Source organism: Bombus pascuorum, chromosome 11, assembly GCF_905332965.1.
Source record: "Bombus pascuorum chromosome 11, iyBomPasc1.1, whole genome shotgun sequence".
NCBI classification, from domain to species: domain Eukaryota; kingdom Metazoa; phylum Arthropoda; class Insecta; order Hymenoptera; family Apidae; genus Bombus; species Bombus pascuorum.
Genome location: NC_083498.1, coordinates 7,580,663 through 7,601,034, shown reverse-complemented (window position 1 = coordinate 7,601,034; position 20,372 = coordinate 7,580,663). Strand labels below are relative to the sequence as shown.

At 33.7% G+C, this 20,372-nt stretch overlaps 1 protein-coding gene and 1 long non-coding RNA gene across 6 annotated transcripts in view; one reads left to right on the top strand and one right to left on the bottom strand.

The window, feature by feature from the left end:
- LOC132912339 (uncharacterized) overlaps nt 1-20,372 on the top strand; it is a 115,315-nt gene that overhangs the window by 59,301 nt on the left and 35,642 nt on the right. Inside the window, exons 5-6 of one of the 3 annotated variants that reach the window (XR_009659181.1) lie at nt 2,251-2,405; nt 4,070-4,112. This is a non-coding gene — a long non-coding RNA (uncharacterized LOC132912339). Of the gene's footprint in view, nt 1-2,250; nt 4,113-20,372 lie in introns of all 3 variants that reach the window. The other 2 variants (XR_009659180.1, XR_009659179.1) reach the window with 2 other exon arrangements.
- LOC132911872 (E3 ubiquitin-protein ligase MARCHF3-like) lies at nt 7,753-11,795 on the bottom strand. Of its 3 annotated transcripts, XM_060968881.1 has the most exons (6): nt 11,464-11,795; nt 11,223-11,381; nt 10,643-10,814; nt 9,703-9,877; nt 9,063-9,253; nt 7,753-8,230 (listed from the first exon to the last, which is right to left on the bottom strand). In XM_060968881.1, exons 1-6 carry the CDS (start codon nt 11,504-11,506, stop codon nt 8,035-8,037), a joined length of 936 nt encoding a protein of 311 aa, XP_060824864.1. In that variant the 5' UTR covers nt 11,507-11,795; the 3' UTR covers nt 7,753-8,034. The 3 variants fall into 3 exon arrangements, with proteins under 3 accessions (XP_060824864.1, XP_060824862.1, XP_060824863.1); XM_060968879.1 differs by having other exon boundaries at nt 11,223-11,795; XM_060968880.1 differs by having other exon boundaries at nt 7,753-8,215; nt 11,223-11,795.

Sequence of the window (20,372 nt, the reverse complement as noted above, 5' to 3'; positions counted from 1 at the left end):
CACCACCCTACAGCCGTTTCATAAATTATCACTTTTACTAATTTCCATATGAATAGAAGACCACGCGTCGTCCCAATGCTTTTTCCAGTAAAACAGAGATACAGCTACAAGCGAGGTATAACGTGAGAATTTGTGTTACATGTTCTGAAGTACAGACCGTTAGGAACATCAGATTTTCTTATGTCCTTCATGTAAAGATGAATTTAAAACAATAATCGTAGGAATTCTTTAATAATCTATTTAATTCAATTATCGACTTTAACTACACATAAAAAGATCCTTTATTGTAATATTTCCATACAAACATCCTCATACATGTATTAGTATACATGAGATATAAAAGCTTTCAAATTGAAATTCATTCATTAAAAATGCTGGTACAGTTATATACAAACACTTATGTAATGTATAAATTATATATAAATATAATTAACATTCTCCACTTCAGAAAATATAATTGTATTCTGTGTTACGAAAGCCTTATCTTTCATTATATCCTCTACTTATCTTGTAAACTTTATTTGACCAAGAGAGAGAACTGAATTAGCACGCGAAAATATACATAAGATTGCGTACGTTTAATGCGCATAGTATACGATATGTTCGCTGTTAATAAAAGTTAATTATAACATGCAATTAAAATTTTCCACTAAAAAACATAGTTACATTCTGTATTACAAATTAAACGTATCATGGAAACATCATCTTTCGTTATATTCTATGTGTATTCATGAATCTATTTAATAAATTTTACTTGAGAGCTATAGTATCAAAATTCAGTATTTCTAGTTTTGACAAATATTGAGATATCTATTACAATCTGTTTCTCTGATATTCCTGATTTTACTGTGTCAAAGACCAGTCTGAATTGCCATATCCACATTCAATTCAGTTTCGAACGTCCCCATGTCTATCTCATACCAAAACTTGTCTTGTCCTGCAATAGTATCAGTGGAGTATTTCAAACTCAATCTTAAAAATTACCATTTATAACGTTGACAGAACTAGCTATATATTAATGTAGATTGAACCTATGAGAATCAATAAAACTGATATACATATGTACCAAGAGCTAAAGTTAAGGATTAGAAATTATCTGATGCTGACAAGCTTGTGACAAATATCATGATAATGACTGCCGAAACATTAATAATTTTCTATATTATGAAAACATAATTGATGGCGTGGCTATAGGTTTGGTTGATGATTTTGAAAACGCGTTAACTATGTGAAGAAAGCAGGAGTAAGGTTTAAATGTTCTAACAATTCTAAACTCTTATCTAAACTTCTGTTTAATGTCGAAAAAAGAATATCCTATCTGTACTTTGCATTATTTATTTTCTACAGCTATTTCAATTTTTTTATCAATGCGTGACTCAACTTGAATACATGAGTAAAAATTTCAATTTAGTAACTAACTTTTATCATTAATTATGTTAAATAATTACTGGATTTATTTTGCAATCATATTTCATTATACAACAAATATATTTAGATTGTCGCCAATATTTCAAAAGGTATAAAAGTCATTCTTTTTAATTTTTGAATGATAATTTCAATTAATAAATATTGGTACTATGTTTTGCAGAAGATATGTTTAAAATTTTACTTTAAATATTTAAAAATTAAAATCCATAAATATCTCAAATTGTTTACAGTGAACATAGCTAATTTTGAAATTACACTCATTTGAACGAGAGAGAAAATTAAATTAGCGCGCGAAAGTATACATAAAAGTATGTATATATATAAGGACGCTTTGCTTATCGGAAATCGACCGAGTCCTGTTCGTGTCGGCTCGTGCCATCTCTCCCTTCCCTCTTCCCACCCTGTAGCGACGCAAACCTGTTGCGCAGGGGTTTATTCTTCTGCCGAAAATCATTGCGTTAGGATGTATTACCACTTTGGAAGTACGTCATATTCATTAACTACGTAGTAATTCTATTTCGACTTTGCAACCATTTCTACGCTACAATTAACTTCATTTCATTAGTACGTATATGTTTAATCGTTCCTTTAACCATTATTATCGTAAAGTCAAGTAGTTATTCGATATATTGTTATAGTTCTTTCGTTGGCGTCGCATCAGTCGCCATATTTGAAGGTTAGAATTATCGCCGATTAGAAGTACCTTGTACAACGAGCTTTTGAATTCGATTATTGTTTTATTTTTATATAATTAATTTTAATAATTGCTAATTATTGGTTTTTCGTATATTTATTTTAAACTGTTGGTTTTGTTTTGTGCAGATTGTTGGCTGGTTGCATGAGTGAAATTAAAAGAATAGGAGTTTGCAATATGGACGTCGCAAGTGATCTATGATCGATAAATGGAATTTGTGGAGGCCAGTAGAGACGCCATTGATGATTTACAGTCAACTCGTTAACATCTCACGCAGGATTTGGTAATGTTTACATTTTGATGATATGTATAACACAGATAGACGTTTAGTAGTTCTAGTTTTTAACTGTTCTATCTGCACTACATAGTTTTGTAAATTGAGAAAACTGTATTTAAAATTCATGAAGTTCAATATCTACTCGATATTCAATAGCAGAAAAAGACTGAATATTTTTACTTTCTTAGTAGAATTTTCATAATATTATCATGAATTCGTATTCCGTATACCAATGAGGCATGGTTGAATTGGTTAATTATATTTTTATGAAAATGAAGTTAGAACAGTTAAGAAGTAAGACGACAGTATGCATACGTTTATATCCACTTTTTATTGATTCATTGTTAAATTATAATATTAATAGGTAGATAAGTTGCTACTTAATAGGAAACACTGTTAACATTATTACAAGATTCTACTTTCTATTGATATTAATTTGTTTCTATACAAATAGATTGGTAATTAATGTATGCATAATTAAAAGTGGTATTTAAGTAAATAAAGAAATGTAAAGTAGATAAGTAGAAAATAGATACGTAATTAAATAGATAAAATAATATAATACTTTATGAGAGACACTTCACTTTCTTAATTTATTTTAAATATCAATTATTCTAAATTTTCATTTTAATGAGGAAATAATATTTACAATCTTTATGTTAGAAATAAATGAAATGAAGTATCATATAGAATTATACAAGTAGTTAAAAATTTAATTTGAACTTTAAATTTGAAAATTTATTTAATTAATGAATAAATGAATAAATTAATCGTTTTACATGATGATTAATTTAATCATTTTGCGAACATACATCAAAAGGAGAATTTGTTCATAAATTGATGTTTGAAATTGAATATTAATTTTTGCTCATAAGTGGACAATCATCATTTGATATACAATTATTAATTGCTTCAATGTGATAAAATTTGATGTATATTTATTGTTAATTATATCACCGTGTCATGGTTATAAATTATACAGTATGTGTAGCAAGTAATCTGAGCTGGTTACTTGCGATCGTGATTACGCAGTTACGTAGCTAAATGATACAAGGTTGCAAATTAAAATTTATTAGAATGTAATTTACTTAACTGAATATTCATGGTAATTCGTAACTCAATGATTGATAATTTAATTGTAAAAAGAAAAGGGGATCGGATTAACATACATCTATCTGCTTTTCAAGATCGTGTATCCTAATTAACTTAAAGTTATTGTTTGTAAGAAAATACATATGATATATCATAGGATTATCCTGCAATTGCTTACTTGAACTTTAGCAGGTTGTAAAACGCAAAGCTTCGTAAACTAAAGTTTCAAAGCTTTCAATTTTTAAATGTTAAAACATAGGAAGATACATTTTGAAGTTTCTCGAAGCTGCGAGAGCTCAATCTTCAAGAATGAAACTTCAAGGCTTCGAAATCTGCATTTTAACACTATCCTTACCAAACCCGAAGAAATAACCGGTTTCAAAATTTAATTTAGAATGTACATTCATTGTTACTTCTTTTGTTCATACAACTTTGTGTTAATTCTTATATTATCCGATTAATCAGTTTCTTAATTTTTGTTAATATAAGAATTTACATAAAGTTAGACAAACGAAAGAAATAACAATGAATGTATGATTTAAAATCAAATTTTGAAGCCGAGCCTGGTAACGTTTTAGTGTTAAACCTGCGAAAACTAAATGCGGAAGGAAATTGCAAAAGGTGAGTCGAAGAACTTCAAACATTCAGACTTTAATCATCAGAACGAAACGCATTGCGTGTCAAGTCTAACCTTGCGTGTCAAGTGGAAGCAGGAAGTGTCGTCGTCGTCTGCATGAACTAATCCTGTATAACTACTATCCAGGCACCATCTAAAATCTAGAAGACCCTAGGAGTCCGCAAACAGTTGCCAACGATAACGATAAAGTTATCTATGTTTCCTGAATACAAATGAGCGTATTATGTAAATCTACTTTCCATCGAAACATCCAAATCGAAGTTTTATTAGAGAAAAATGAATGTGGGAGCTGGTACGTTGCAAGTGTACATGGGTGGGAATTAAGATAAAAACGCTATTAAAGGGTACAAGACGCTTCAAACTTACGTATGCAAATGATAATTGTTATTAGAAAGAGGAGCACAGTTTCTGAAATTGCTCGGATTAAGTTGTAACGTTTTTTCAAATGGCCGTTGATACAGACATCGGAGTATCTATTTATTTGAACGATGTGTATAAGTTTCTTTTATTTAGAATTTTATGTACTTATATGTACCCTTCGTTACCGATAAGGGTTCTTTTATTTTCTTAGAAAGTTAGACTCGCTTCTTACTTGCACCTGCCACGCTATATGTATGTCTGATACGAGTTTTCTATGTAATTTAAGGGTGTTCGTTATTCCTGTAATGATGTTTGATATTTATAGTCTCTGCAGTTAGAAGATTCTATAAACTGCCTTTATGTTCTTCTTTTACTTTTCCTCGTTCTTAGTTATTTTCTGGAAAAATTGTACATATCTCGATTCCACGGAGTGAGACTGCTGTTGCTAATTAGTTTCTTGCGATTCGCGAGATGGAATGTTATTCGATATTGTAGTATACGATCACTGCAATATTTTATATCTTCGTTATAGCCTCTCAACCACCTTCGAAACCAATTATATTTATTTATATAATATTAATCGTCACATCAAATAAATTATACGTATTAAAGATACATATACAGTACACCAAACAGCATAAAAATTGTTTTTTATTTATTTATTCACTTCTTCAAGATTCTAAGACTAAAACTTGATCTGCCCTCCTGAAAGAACCAAAGAACGCATTTTGATTCATGAAAAACCATAGAATCTAATCTTAGCATCTTAATCTCTATCTAATCCAACCTCGTATATCAATTCATACATATACAGGGTGTCTCACCTAACACTGCCACCTCAGATACTCTCATATTTGTGACGATACAGAAAAGTGTTCCAGACAAAAGTTGTACGGTACTGTGCTTTTGTCCATCCGATCTTGCGATGGTCTTGAAACGTCCATTAAAAGTGACATTAAGATTTGTTTTTCTCCACAATGAATAATACAAAAGACATGAGTTTATAGTATCAGTTACGAGAATATGTAATAAAGAATGAACGTATCGACTAAAAAATTTTAATGCCACCTTTACAGGGCGTTTTAAAATCATCGACAGGTCGAATAGATAAAGAAGCACAGTACGTCCACCTCAATACCGTACAGGTATCGTCACAGATAAGACAATGATCAAAGGTGGCACAGTCAAATAAGACACCCTATTTATTATCCTGTACTATTTATCTTCTAACAATTTTCTAAACCACCCTATATAACTTTAAAAGCAAGCTTCGCCCGCCTCATCCCACGAATCATACACACTTCATAAACCATTTTTCTTGAAAGTAGATCTGCAACTCTTCAGAACCTTAAGACGTCCCTGTTATTTAAAAATGCCGCCTTCGTTCGCATTAACGCAAGAAGCGGTTTTATTAAAAAGAAATCACAAGGCGTATGTATGGCGAGGCTTCTCGAGGTCGAACAACGTTATCTAACGAGATAAACGCCAATCCAATAAACATTGTAGAAAGAGCAGAAACAGCTTAGCTGTCCGTCGAGAGGGGAGCGTGCAATTATACGAATGCTTATTAAAACGCAGCCGCTTTATCGCCGCTAATTTCACGTGAAACGGGCAGAAAATTGAGTTTCTTGGTTTCTGCGAGGCATGTACTGGTGAAATAAGAGGACAGAGCCAGCGGGAAATGCCGGTTCCGAAAAATAAACGACGAGGCTCAAAGATGGAATACACGACAGTAGGTGGTGCAAAGAGAGCAAACCGAAGGATTCAGAGCTGGTTGTGGTTTAATGACCTCTGCTATCCTCTTTTTTCTCGCGTATCTCGTATGAGATAATGCGATGCACATGCTTACGGAACATTTATTTATTTTTTTCGCAAAATTGAACATTGGAGACGATTCGTATTTGCGAGAGACTTGCTCATTTTTGGTGCTTCGTCGATTGAACCTGTTGCGCCTGTTCGATCCAGAGGATGAATTTTTGGGAGAGAAGAGAGTTAATTTCGATGGGAATTGGAATCTACGATGACCGAACGAGCGCGAAAATGGGAAGAATAAAGGCGTGGGATATTGTGGAACCGTTTAATATTTCTGGTAGAAGAAACAGTTTGAAAAATTGGGAACAGCGAAGAGAAGAGTGAGAAAATGAAAATTAACAAGTTGAGAAATTGACGTACTTTCGGGAATCTGAAAGCTTAGATATTAGAATTAAATATTTGTAAATCTGACACTTTGAAAACTCGAATATTTGAAGATTTAAAATTCAAGCATTTGAAAATGTAATTTAGAAAAAAGAATGAGCAATCGGAAAGTCCTAGCATTTAGAAGAAAAATATACTTCTTTCCATAGATAAATTGAGTTCATATTGTTTAGAGAGATATTATAAGCAAATAAACAAATAAAAATTTGAGGCTCAATCCCTGAGAAAATTGATTAATCAATTGGCTTTTCAGTTATCGTGCACGCCAGTCTAAACAAAATTACTAAACGTGACAGTTCAAAAACTTGCTAAACAATAAGAAGAACTGAAATAACAAAAATTACATTTCTAATTGGAGACTATATTTACATTCTGAAAAGTCTGTTCCTATATAACCAGTAGCTAGCTTAAAAAAATTAATGAAAATGAATTGCTTTCATCGCTGTTTCCGACTGTAAGAAAGTAAAGTCGTCCCTTTTTTGGGTTGGCCGAATTAAATCGTGACGCGTCTCTCTCGTAATAACTTTCCATCTATCGAAAGTGAACTGCAACGGTACCTTTAATCGTGGACAACTTCTGGAACCTGGTTTACCCAGTTAACTTTTATTTTTACTCTCATAACTTTCTACAAGAGCAAGAAAATATTTTCGAACTTTTCCCTTCTGTATTTTCCATTTAAATTCCATCCTCACTTTCGTTCGTCTTTATGTTTAATCTTCTTCACTTACGCAGCTCTTTCTGGTTCTTCATCTTCCTCGATGCACAGAGCTTAAATCTTTGTATATTAAGAAATCTTTAAGAGATTTCACTCTAAGAAGCTATTTTCTAATTTAAAACGTTTAATAATATGACAATGAGAAAACGGTGATCTTTAACGTGTTTTAATTTATTCAATTTGCAGAAATCAGAAAACGAAAAGAGAACTATTTCTTCTTGCAAAGATTACTCTGAATAACAGCGAAATAAAAAGAAGCAAGCCATCGTACAATGGAATTGTTTTATTAGTAACAGTCTAATTAGTAGAATTAGTGTTTTATTAGTAACAGCGCAGCTATTTGAAATTTCACAAGAATCTTGAGCAAGCCACTATCAATCGTTATCATAAGATGAATCAAAATTATAAATAACACTATTGCAAGAATAATGGCGAACATGACGCTAACAGCTGATTTTTAGAAATTATATCAACTTTCCGATTTATTCTCGTACGAAGATAACAGACAACCGGAAGCGACGTGGAAACTCATGCAGTTTGATGCGATTAATTGTCCTCGATGGTTGGTAACCAGCTCGATTAGAGCCGCCTTTTAATGAAACCAAATTACCAGCAATTAAATCTTGCGTGTAGATTCATTCGGATCGATCGATCGACGTGACGTCGCGAATTTCCATCGTCTCGTCGTCCGCGTACGGCCTCTGCTGCTGAAGATGGTTACCGGTGGTCCTTTCTTGTCTCGAATTCGTTTCAGCGTTGTTGAAATCGTCAGGAACCAAACGTATGACGAAATTGCTCCTCCAATAACGGCGCCATCTACGCCCGTGCAGTCTGATAATTTACACGGTCGCTTAACCAGGTTATTAAGTTGTATCGGTAAATTATTAACCAGATAGATTTATAGAACAGGACTGGTAAATAAGATAAGAACCTGATTACGAGCGTGATTTAGTTAACGAAACTCGATACGATAAATCTGCATTGAATTGGCATAATATTTTTATTTAATGGCAATACGCCACTAAATGATAGTTGCGCTATAGTAGTGAATAAATGGCAATATTGTAGTTGGAGGCGGTAGCGAGGGGAGGTAAAGCGATTCGAAAGGGAAAAAAGAATGATGCGAGTTGTTTGATGGAATTCGCCATCACAATCTGATTCATTTTCTTCGACTATGTATACAAGTATTTGTATGGATTATGGTTTGCGAACTTCCTTTCAGGTAACGTAATATCATCGTGAGACGTGAAAATGCAGGGATGTGGTAATTAACGTTAGAGCTACCACTTGCGTAATAAATGTTCTGTATTATAAATCTGTATGGTTCAAATGATATTAATTCAAATAGGTAATTCTATATAATTGTGTCTCTATGTGAGTCAGAATCAATATTGATTTCTGCAAAATTATCTGTATGCTTGCGGTGATTGTAAAAAAAGCAAATTTAAAATCCGTCGTTTTTGAGGGTTCCATGATATGTCTAGTGTTAATATTTTGAAACATTTGGCCAAATTACTATAAAACTCCACAGTGAAATCAAATTTGATTCATTCTGTTGGATTATGTGTACAAATATCTATGTTCATTTTGTGTGGTCTGGGAATTTCTTTTTTGAGGAATATAATATAATACGTGAGATGAAGGAAAGTGGTGATGAACACACCTGGCCAGAGTAATTATCCAACCCCAGTAAGCGATTAGAGTAAGGGAACAAGTGGGAAGCATGGCAACGATCATCCAGGGCATCTCTTGCAGGCCACGTTTTAGCAACATTCTTAGAGCCAGGACACAGATGTAGCAGGAGAACAGGGCTAGTGGCGTGGTGACTACTAGATACAATATATCTAGAAGCATCTGGAAATATAGCGTTTTCCTTTCAATGAATTATATTTGGGACAAGAATTTGTATTCTTCCAGATAATTTGATTTGATTTCAAAGGCCAAAAGCTTTGTAACAGAGCATATTTAGAAACATGTTGGCATAACATTTGTATTACTTCAAAGAATCATTTTCAATCAAAAATTGAATTGCAATTAGTTTTTCTACAGATGAGATTTCGTCAAAGATTTTCTGGGAAAGAAGGATAATGAATTTTCTGAAAGAATTTCTCCACGACATAGCGGGAAAATGAAAGTGAAAGTAGTATTATAGCGTACGATTAATTGTTTCAAAGAATGCTACTTAATAAAAATGGACTTTGATGTTTCTCATAAAAATATGGATTATGGAAAATTATTGACTTATTAAATAATGATAATGTGGATCATCTTTAAGTGGATGGTGAACGATGAATATGTCTTACTTGTCGAGTCACTATCACGGTATTGAACCATATTACAACACTACGGATGATGTTATGACGTGGTACTCTTTTAGTGGCGTACTTGTAGCCGCAAAGCTCGCATCTAGAGTGACCCGATTCTGTCAACCATCTTTCAAGACATTCTACGTGTACCAACGCTACTGTTCCACGACACCTGTCACGTTTATCCAAAATAATAAATGCATTTAAATATTCTATATCAAGAGTCATGGATCACGTAAGATTCTTTGCTTTGAATAAATAATTTCATTGCATTATTGAAACATTTATCAATCGATAATCTATTAATACATTACATTTAGTAAATCAGTTTGAAACTTGAAAAGATTCTTACCTGAGAATATTGACAGAAAAATTAAACAATTAAGAACGAAATAAATGGATTAAGATATTGTATAACCGAGAATCATCAATCATGTAAGTTTTTTTCGTTTGAATAAATAATTCCTATTGAAGGAAGAAAGAAAATTCTTACTCGAGACTGTTGACAGAAAAGTTAGATAATCGAAAATAAAAGGAGGAAATAAGAAATCCTTAAACACTGAAAAATGCCAAGAAAATAGGAAATTGAATAATTAGAAGCTGAAAGTATCTAAAATTTCCGTGGAATGTAAGAAATTTTTAAATAAATTTTTAGAAACGCGAGAACACAATTTCAATTTCAGAAATTCTACTAACGGATACATAGACAAATTGTCTGAATCATTCTCTTGGCAAATCAGAAATATATTTCTGATTTTATAATTGCATCGGAGCATCGATGTTATTCTATGGAAAAGATTTAAGCATTCGGTAGATCGAACTTGATAATATCTTAATCTAGATGTGACTCGAACTATATATTCCTGTTATTACAAGATGCAGTGTAGGAATCCGATTAGCCGGACAGATAAATTGTAGTGGACATCGATAAGCTCACTTGCAAGCTGAGATCAAAGGGCCGAGATACGCGTAGGACGATAATGTCGACGTTTGACTGTCAACTCCACGAATAGGTTGGTTCTGTCTTTCGTAACTGGCTCGATTCTCGTCGACCGTTGAGAAACTGCCCATGTGGCATATTCGACAAATATCTCCGGACACCCGAGACTCTATAAAGAATTTTTGGATATTTTTTGCAAATTGTAAATAATTTTGGATATAATAAAATTCTTAATGTGAAACGTGCTCGTTATAATAATAATGGAAAGAAGATGATTGCAGAGAAAACTGATAGAAACGATAGGAAGATTCATATCGAGGGAATAATTTAAACAAAATAACATTTATAGTATAATAGATCACTTGTTTACATAATATCGTACATTTGCAATTTGCCTATTTTAAAGTGTAGCTTATCGTAAAAATAATTAATAGACTTTTTATAGGATAGAAGAAGAAGAAATGTACGAAATTGACATCTTGAAATAAATGTACATCTTGGAAACCGTGATGTCTGGAATATATTTCGATTGAAACTTAAAAAAATCATCACCTGCTCCATATTACCATGAACCTACCATCATCGCTCCCTTTCTGATCGGCCAAGCTTCTCTTTACGCCTCCTTCGTCCCTCGTTCTTTGCTCGATAGAAGCTTTGTGGCCGGACGTCACAGCCTCGACACACGATCGTTTACCACCGAGATTTTGCAACAGGATTTGCTTATCCGTAGACAGATCTGAAACGAGATGACGCGAGCCCCGAAACGGGTTGAGAATGGCCCGCGTCCATGAGATGGTCGATCGAATCGTTGTCCTAACCTGTATCGTTGGCGGCGTCGTCATCAGGCTGATCGTTTGACATCAAAAAGGCGGCTGCGTCATTGTGTCGGGCCGTAGAGCCGTGAATTTTTCGCCGCTGGTTGTCTGTCGCGATCGCGATCAGTCCTGCTGCTTTATTTCGAACGGTGCATCAGGACTGATTCGTCCTGGATCTCGTATCGTGATTTTGTACCTACCGCAACGTCGGACTCAGTGAATCCATCTTTTAACCGTCACGAAACTCGCCGCACCTGATGCGACAGTTGAAGGCTCAACGAAAGCGAGAGTGGAGAGTAAAGGCCTGTTCACACGTGGCAGAAATCAAGAGTAAGAGAAAGGAGTGAGATAGAAAGTTTGTACAAATTACTAAAATCTATTTAAAATGCTCTTTTCATCGTCGTAAAACTCAACGCCGATGAGTAAAGCCCCGTTCACACGTGGGAGAAACGAAAGTGACTTGTTAATTTGCCAACTGGAAAAATAAGTTATTATATCGAGGCAATTGGTACGAAGAACAAGAAAAGTGGCAGCTGAGTTTGAGACGAAAATTTATACGCGTTAGTTTGATTTTAGCGAGTCGATGGTATTTATTTCGTTATTGGGTAAAGCCTCATTCACGTTTGGCACGAGACGAATTGATGGTACATAGTTAGATTTTGATACAATACAGCTTCATTGTAGTATTATTGTAGTACATTAACTGTATAATATCAATGTTGTAATTTGATGTTGCTATTGTATTTTATTACTAAATAGAAGAACTGAAATGAATGAAATTATATATAGGTTCCTTGAGTAGAAAATTGCAGATTTATTTATCGTAGTTTAATATAGTAGGATCACGTAGTAACATCAAAATCGATGTACTATCAACTTCGCGATTCGATACTATTTATGTTATTTCTAAGTAGAGTCTCATTCGCGCTTAGCAACGGAAGATTAATGGCGCTTAATGTAGAGTTAAGGTTTACGCGTTTTATTGTCGAATCTAAATATTATAGTTGGAGAATGTAGAAGCTTGTAGTAATTCTGCAGTTGGTATACCATTGAAATTATGATTTAACGACCATCTCATTACTGACTAAAGTCTCGCTCACGCCTACGAAAGGTAAATTGATGGTTCGTATACAAATTTAAGTGAGAAGATTATACTAAACTTCGCATAACTCACGCGTAATGCTGTGATGTGGAAAAAATGTGTAGTAATATGAAAGGCGCACATCGTAATTCATTAGAATTTAAAAATCAAGTAAAGCCGTATTTATTCTGGGAAAAAACAGGTTAATAATGTGTAAAACGAGTTAGAGATTTATATTAAAATTCGCATGATGTATGTTATAATTCGTTATATTAGTCTTGCAACATTATCCAAGCCGTATATCATGTTTCTTTGGAGTTTGAGTATAGATTAAAGTCCTGTTCGCGCTTGAAAGAAGCGAAATAATACTGTGTAAATTTCGGTGGATAATTTATGTAAGAATTAACATGAATTCTATATTTCTGTCTAATAATAATAATAATACTGACATTGCGTGCGCTAATTTCATGGAATTTAAGTACCGAGTAAGGCCACGTTCGCACTTGGAAATGGAGTTCAAACATGTGACGTTGAATTCGGTATTTTTTAGAAAGATCTGAATCATCCACACGTTATACTACGTTAATATGCTGTAATTAGACTGTCGATTTTTTGTGCATTTATCAGAAATTTTAAATTGCAAAAATACACAAAATGCTTGTCATATGCGGGGCATAAAAGATATTCAAAATGGTGTACATATTATAATATTTAATAGGTGAAATGAATTTTCATGTATGTAGGTTACATTTCCTTATATCATGCTGATAATACACACGCATTATAATATATTAATATGATAATATTGATAATACCTACTAATATTGATAATTTGATCATTGAGAAATAAAGCCTTATTCACGCTTGAGAGAGAATGTTATAACAGAAATATAAAAGTTTCGATAGTATAAGGTTGCGATATTATCCATGATAATGTTGCTGTTATCTACTTAGTTAAACTTCAAATGCTATGTAAAGCTGCATTCACGCTTGAAAAAAGAATCTGGCGATTCAGTTACGGTCCGTAGGGAGATTTGCATCTTCGATACGCTATCTGCTAGCCACATTACCATTGTATTCACATTCCGGCTCGCTGGAGATTAAATCCCATTGTTGCCCTATTAAGCCCTATACATACTACGAAAAGAAAGCTTTCGCGAAACCGTTCTGATCCATCCAGTTTCTTGCAACCTGGTCAGACAAGATTGTACGAGCTACATTGACGCGATGACAAATAATATTGTCATCGTGTTAAGTCACGCAGTACCGTCATCGCATTCAGTCACGTGCACACTGGTATAAAAACTTAATAACATCGTCTCTTTTAATTGCTTCGACATAACTCGAATTTTGAGGTAATCTGTAATTTGAGCACTGAATCTCGAGCTGATTTATTCAACATATATATAAACCTAACGTATCAGCTCATCTTAGTTGAGTAAATATACAGAGTGTCTCATGCGCAATTAGATTTTCCACGTATTACATTTAATAGCATGTGTCAGGTGTTATTTAACAGTTATTAGGTGTACGAATTAATTTGTTGTCCTTTTTATGTAATTTAAAAAAGTTTTGTAAAGATGAAAGATAATTTTCGAAATGGCTTGCGATATTGAGTTACGTGATGTTTTCGTTGTAGAGCAAGTAAAACGACGAAAAGAAATTTTAATTTAAAGCAGAGCAATATTATATTGCATGTTATATTATAATATGCTATATTAATAGCAATATTACCAAATTCTAGTAATTACTAAACTTTCTTCGTTTTCTAAATGTATACTACATTTGCCAAAATCGAACTTGAAATATTTTGTAAATTATTTTCAGGCAGAAGATCTGTAGTCTGATTTGAAGAAAGAAAAATTTTCCTTAAAATTGTTTGAAAGTCTCCACTTGCGGCACACAGGCATATTCGCTAAACCGTGCATTCCTTCAAAATCATTTAATGTTACCTCATGAAACACTGTCTCGCAGTGTGATCTGAGTCATCGAAGTTTCACCCCATAAAATCCACGTACGTATTTCGTTCGCAAATAAATTTGCAACCTTATCTCATGATATTCCGTTATTATACGGTAAAGACTGAAAACAAAAACTAACAACAGATTTATCTGCTCACTGAGATAATGGGATTCGCGCATAAAGCCTAATTTACGCGTGTAATCTAAACCGATATAATGCAGTCACGCAACTTACAAGCGATTTTCCGCAGAAGGTGGCAATCTTTTAACATAGCATCAATGACAGGCGTATCGACTTGCTACGATTCGTCGATAACTAATTAACGTGAGAAAGCATGCACTTAGGCATCGAAAGCACGACCATTCAAACCCATAGAAACATGATCTTGTTTGGCAACTTTGGGCGTTGCCAGTGATGGAAAAAGTCTTGCAACCGTGTCACGTAGCGAATTGATGGTATGCAAAGTACAAAACGTAGCATGTACGGGGCTGGCTATCGACGTCTCATCTTGTATAAATTGCAATCAAGTCTTGTAATGCAACTTCATCCTGCCGCCTGGTCGCATTTGCAAGAAAATCTTGTCGCATGACGTAAATACTACCATTGAACAGTAGGGGTGAATTAAGATATAAAAGAGATATACTTATCACGGTTAGCAATTTATAATTGTCCTCTTGATCGATGAAGGTGTTCTCAAAGATTTATTCCTGGCTTTCAAAGTGCTACACGTTTCTTCTTTGTAACTTTCTCGTCTGCCGAATTGGAATTTTTGGAATTTATCGTTGCAGGAACGAGGTTTGCCAGTTTTGTTTAGAGAAATTAAATTTAATTTTTTATTATACCCAGTACGTGAAATGTGGTTTATGGAAAATAAGGAAAATTTAGTAATTATGTTATAACGAATTGTGTTCTAATAATATTATTATTACTAGTAATCGTATTATTTAATTGTATCAGTAGCTGTGCAAATTAATTGGCTAGCTTTATATTTAATCAACTGCAACACCTTAAAACTTGAAACTCTCACGATGGTCAGATGACGTATTTGTGGTTCCATGGATTCTGTTCATGCTTTTGTTAGTATTAGGTTGTCCCAAAGGGCTTTTTCGTTTTACAAGGAAATAATAAAGAGAGGCACGATAGTTTCTGTTTTATATCTTGTTGTATTACTACAAAATTCATTATACATAATTCAATAAAATAATATAAAAGGAAAAACGTTGTGCATATGTTATTTCCTTACAAAATGAAAGAAACTTTTCGGACAACTTAATTACTTTGCGGTTTGTTCCGTCGTTTCGTAAATATTCCCCTTCACTTCATATCCTTCTGTTTTAGTCCCGAAGAAGTGAACTGGAATATTCGCAAAACGACGGAGTGAAGCACGACGTATTCATAAGAACAAGAAGCGCAAACTTGTTAGTAGCAACTGCGTTGCAAGTTAAAATTAATGATACCAAAAGAGAGTAACAAGAAACGAATACGTCAAGCAATATCACATAAAGAAGAAAATAATAACAGAATGATTACAATTTTTGTCATTGTGAATACGACGGCGAGTAAAATTGCAAGAATGTCCTCGAGCAAGAATGACTTTCGAATTCATAAGACAAGCAAAGAAGATTCGATAATATAAATAATAAGGAAAACCCGTTTCACTCTGATATAGTTTGGTAAGGCTAATTAGGTTCGTGGTCGGACAAATCTCGAACAGGAAGTGGCGGCGCGTGGCCACTATAAATCGTCGTGGCTAAAACGATTACCGCAATTTCCCGAAATCTCATGCGTGCACCTGATGAACAGATCACGCCACGAGATTTCAGCGTGTCCGTCGAGCTTTTAACGCTTCCGCAGTCTAGCGTCCATGGTATTTCGAAATGAGTTTCCGGTGGATTAAATTTGCGAATTTTATTATTAGAACGGTTGACCAGCGGCTTCCGGAATCCCAATTTCCATGTTTCCGTTGATTAATTTCGCGTGCACGGTAATTAACTGACTCGTATTAGCAATTATATTATAACATAATCACCACTACTGATAATTGTGTTTTAATAATATGACTATTACTAGTAATCGTATTATTCAATTATATCATTAGCTATGCAAATTAATTCGCTAGCTTTATATTTAATCAAATACAACAGCTTAAAATTTTAAACTCTCACGACGATCGGATGACGTATATGGAAGTTGCTCTTTTTATTTTATTGCAAACTTTGATGAAAGTTTTCAGATAGATTAGGTAGGTTGGTACCCATTGTGGCAGCTTAAGCACGTTTTAAATTGTATTGTCAGATGTGTTACATATATATTTAGAATAATTTAGAGTTTGATTTTCTATAGTATAAGAGTTTTATTAGAGTTTTATTGTAGTATAAGAGTTAAGTTTTATTCGTTTTGTGCTTTTTTCTTTTTTAAAAAATTGTAAAATTAAGTAGGAACTTATATATTTGGAATGACTCTGTTAGCACATTTTAACGTTAGCGTGAATTTAGAGTCTTCCTCTATCACAAACAAATGCAGAGCGTATTCTGGCATTTAATTCTGAGAATTGTTTATATCTATTTATTGCAGAATATCGTTTATTATTGGCTGTAACACCAACTGATTAGAAATTATAAAAAGACACTATTCTTTTGTGAATACTCACGTGAGTCTTGCATAGAAATATACAGGCAGAATTGCAGGATATTGTAAAAGGATAGAAACAAAATAAAAAAGAAACACAGATCTAAGATGATTCTTCTGTCACTTATCGATTGACAATCCATTCATCAGCAAAAATTTCAGCCAATTACACACTGTTATATTGTACAAAGTACAAAAATAAACTGTTTCATTCATTAAGAATCATGAAACTAAATTCCATTTTTAAAATTTTCTATCAGTCTTTTTCTAAGTGACCTCAAACTCAAAGTTGCTCAAAAAATAAAATTCTAAATAAGAAGAAAAGAATTCTTCTGTAAGAAATTTGGAAAATTCCATTTTCTCATGCCACTTGGATTGTAACACGGTGGTGTGTAAAGAGGTTTAATGGAGAGGGCAGGTGCCAAGTCTGTGTTTATTTTTCGCATGTTTCTCCCTTTACATCGTTCTCGCCCCTTTCCGATCGTCGCTGACCAAGGGGGAAACGTCAAGTTGCATTTTCACAGTCCTGCTATTTCTGCCAGGTGGCGAGCTGGTTGGCCAGGCCACCATTTCCCGCTGGACGTTTTTGGTTCAAGATTAATTAAATCCGTCTGGAAATAGTTACGAACGTTGGCCATCAAACCGCGAATGTTGGACGAGGGGGTTCTTGGGTGGACAACGATTTGGTGGTGCAACACGAGATGTTAATCCAGTCGTGTTATCTTTTTTCCAATGAACAAACACGATCTCTCGAGCTTTAAATCGCTGTTAGGACCTTGGATCTCATCTATGAATCAACTTAATTTGCTCTTGTAGCTTGTTTCCTTGGATTTTTGTTTTTTAGTTGGGGTTTTGTTAGCTCCTCCTTCTTTCTTTGTACCGTGTGCTCGATAAATTAGCTACAGCTTGACAAATAGATTATCATTTAGGTTTACTTTCTTTCTATCAGGCTAATTTATTGTTTAGTTCGTTTAATTGGTCTTGAGACTGTGTTATTTTCCTTTGCATAGTTTATTCTCCATTTGATATATATATATTTCATCAATTGGTTCGTTTTCTTTCATTTGAAGAGAGGTGATGATTTTTGTTAAAAGTTTATAAAACGAAAGATCAAATTACTTCAAACTTTTGTCCAAATCTTTAATTCACTTTTGTATATTAATATAGATAGGTCTTACAATGGGAATTTTTCAAATGTATAGCGAAATATTAATCGATCAGGTTCTATATTTTTAGCTCGTATGAATCTAATCTCTACGGAAGTTACGTTATACACGACTATATCCCATAGATGTATAAAACATCGTCTAACATTAATTTTTTATTAATTACTCCACGACAAGAGGAGATTAAAAATAACAATATGCGAAGACAATTATTACGCGTAACAAGGTATACGTAGTTCTAACAGAAGCCTAAGTTGTCAACTGTGGCAGAATGAAAGCGACCGGACTCCTAGATGAGGATGGACCAAGGCTGGGTCACGTTCAAACTGAATGGACCTGGAGGCCCATTCATAATCGATATACTTATCTACGTGATTCCATTCGGTCAACAGTGCCAACACGAGCCCATTGAGCACCGATCCTCCGGTGTGAATGACCTTTTACACATCTAAACAGCTGAACTCTTCAGAAATCAACCGCTCTAATGCAATCTACGGGGCATCTTTTTTAACTATCGAATAATTAAAATGGTAATTTAATCAAATAAAATAATCCAAATTAATTCAATTGGAACAACTTCCTATTCTCTGTCGTCGTTAATAATCCATGCAAACGATTGATGCGATAAATAATGAAAGAAAAAGGAACCCGTAAACAAAATAAATATTTTTAAAACCTTTTGAAAAATGATCATCGAGTGGAAGTTAATTTTTATTTATTTATGAAAGCCAGTTAAATCTTGCAGAAATTTTGCAGACAGTGAAATAATCAAGAAATATTAAGATTCATCTATTTTGATTGTGAATGACCATTATGAATTACTGGAATTCTTTTCTTTACTGCTAATTAGGTTAATCATGCGGTTAAGAATAACCGTTATCCTTGGCAAAAATTATTTCTTGGTTACCAAATAACCAAATAATCGAAAACAATTCCTGTTGTCAGTGATGTAACCAGAAAATGATTTCTGTTATCTATAGTAATTACCAGTAAGCAACAAAAGTTTATCTCTTTATTCAGAACCAAAATCATTTAAAGAAAGATACTGACTTTTATACTATAACTTTTAAAACTTGAGCTAAATAAAATAAAAAAAGAAGGAATTGAAATATCATAAATTAACGAAAGCATCGCTGTTAGAGAAAATCATAGAAGATATTTGAAAGAAGAAATTCAAATAAATAATCTAAGAATAATGTAAATAGCGATTGAATTCAAGGAATTCGAGTTCTCTTCTCTTTTCTGCTCCACGAAATCGCTTGCAACTGGTAGAACGACCGGAAAGGGTACGTCGAAACGTCGATGTCCATGCATCGAGCAAAACTATTAAGAAACGATGCATTACGATCTAGAACGACACTCGACAGCTATACTTAGCCGAATGGAATTTGCACGAACGATTCGCGTGTTCGAACGCCGTTGCTAAAATCGACCGAGCTTTGACGTATGCTCGCTATACGAAATTCCACCGAAATACCATAAGCCAATGGAACGAACAGGAATTCGTTTAAACCGAAAACAGACGGTGCAAGTACACGTTATATCGACTTGGTCCATTATACGTACTGTGTACATTCGCGCACAAAAGTCTTCAGTTGCTTCAGATTATAACTTTGATTATTCTTAGGAAAATAATCGACGTGCATTCTGAACTCCAACTTTTTAATTTAAGAAGTTATATTTTACGTGTGTTATATTTTAGATGTATCACATATATTTATTACATTGTATATTGCAAAGTATTATTTATATTATGAAGATATAAATATGTTACGACCATTCGCGGAGAGACGCGATTGCGAGAGGCGTGAATTCTCGCTACGATTCGTATAATCGACGCCGCAAATTAGTCGTTCCCCTGTTTCGGTTAAGATAACAGAGGTAGTTCAATGAATTTAACACTGTACTAACAAGTTAATATACCTTGTATTTTTAACAATGAATTATATAATAATACAAGCGTCACAAATTATTTAGCAATGAATACAGTTAATGCGTTACAGAAATTCGACCCGACTTTACGATATCTCTCAATGAATTCGCTAGACTAAGCGACTTTAATTTCAACCATCAGA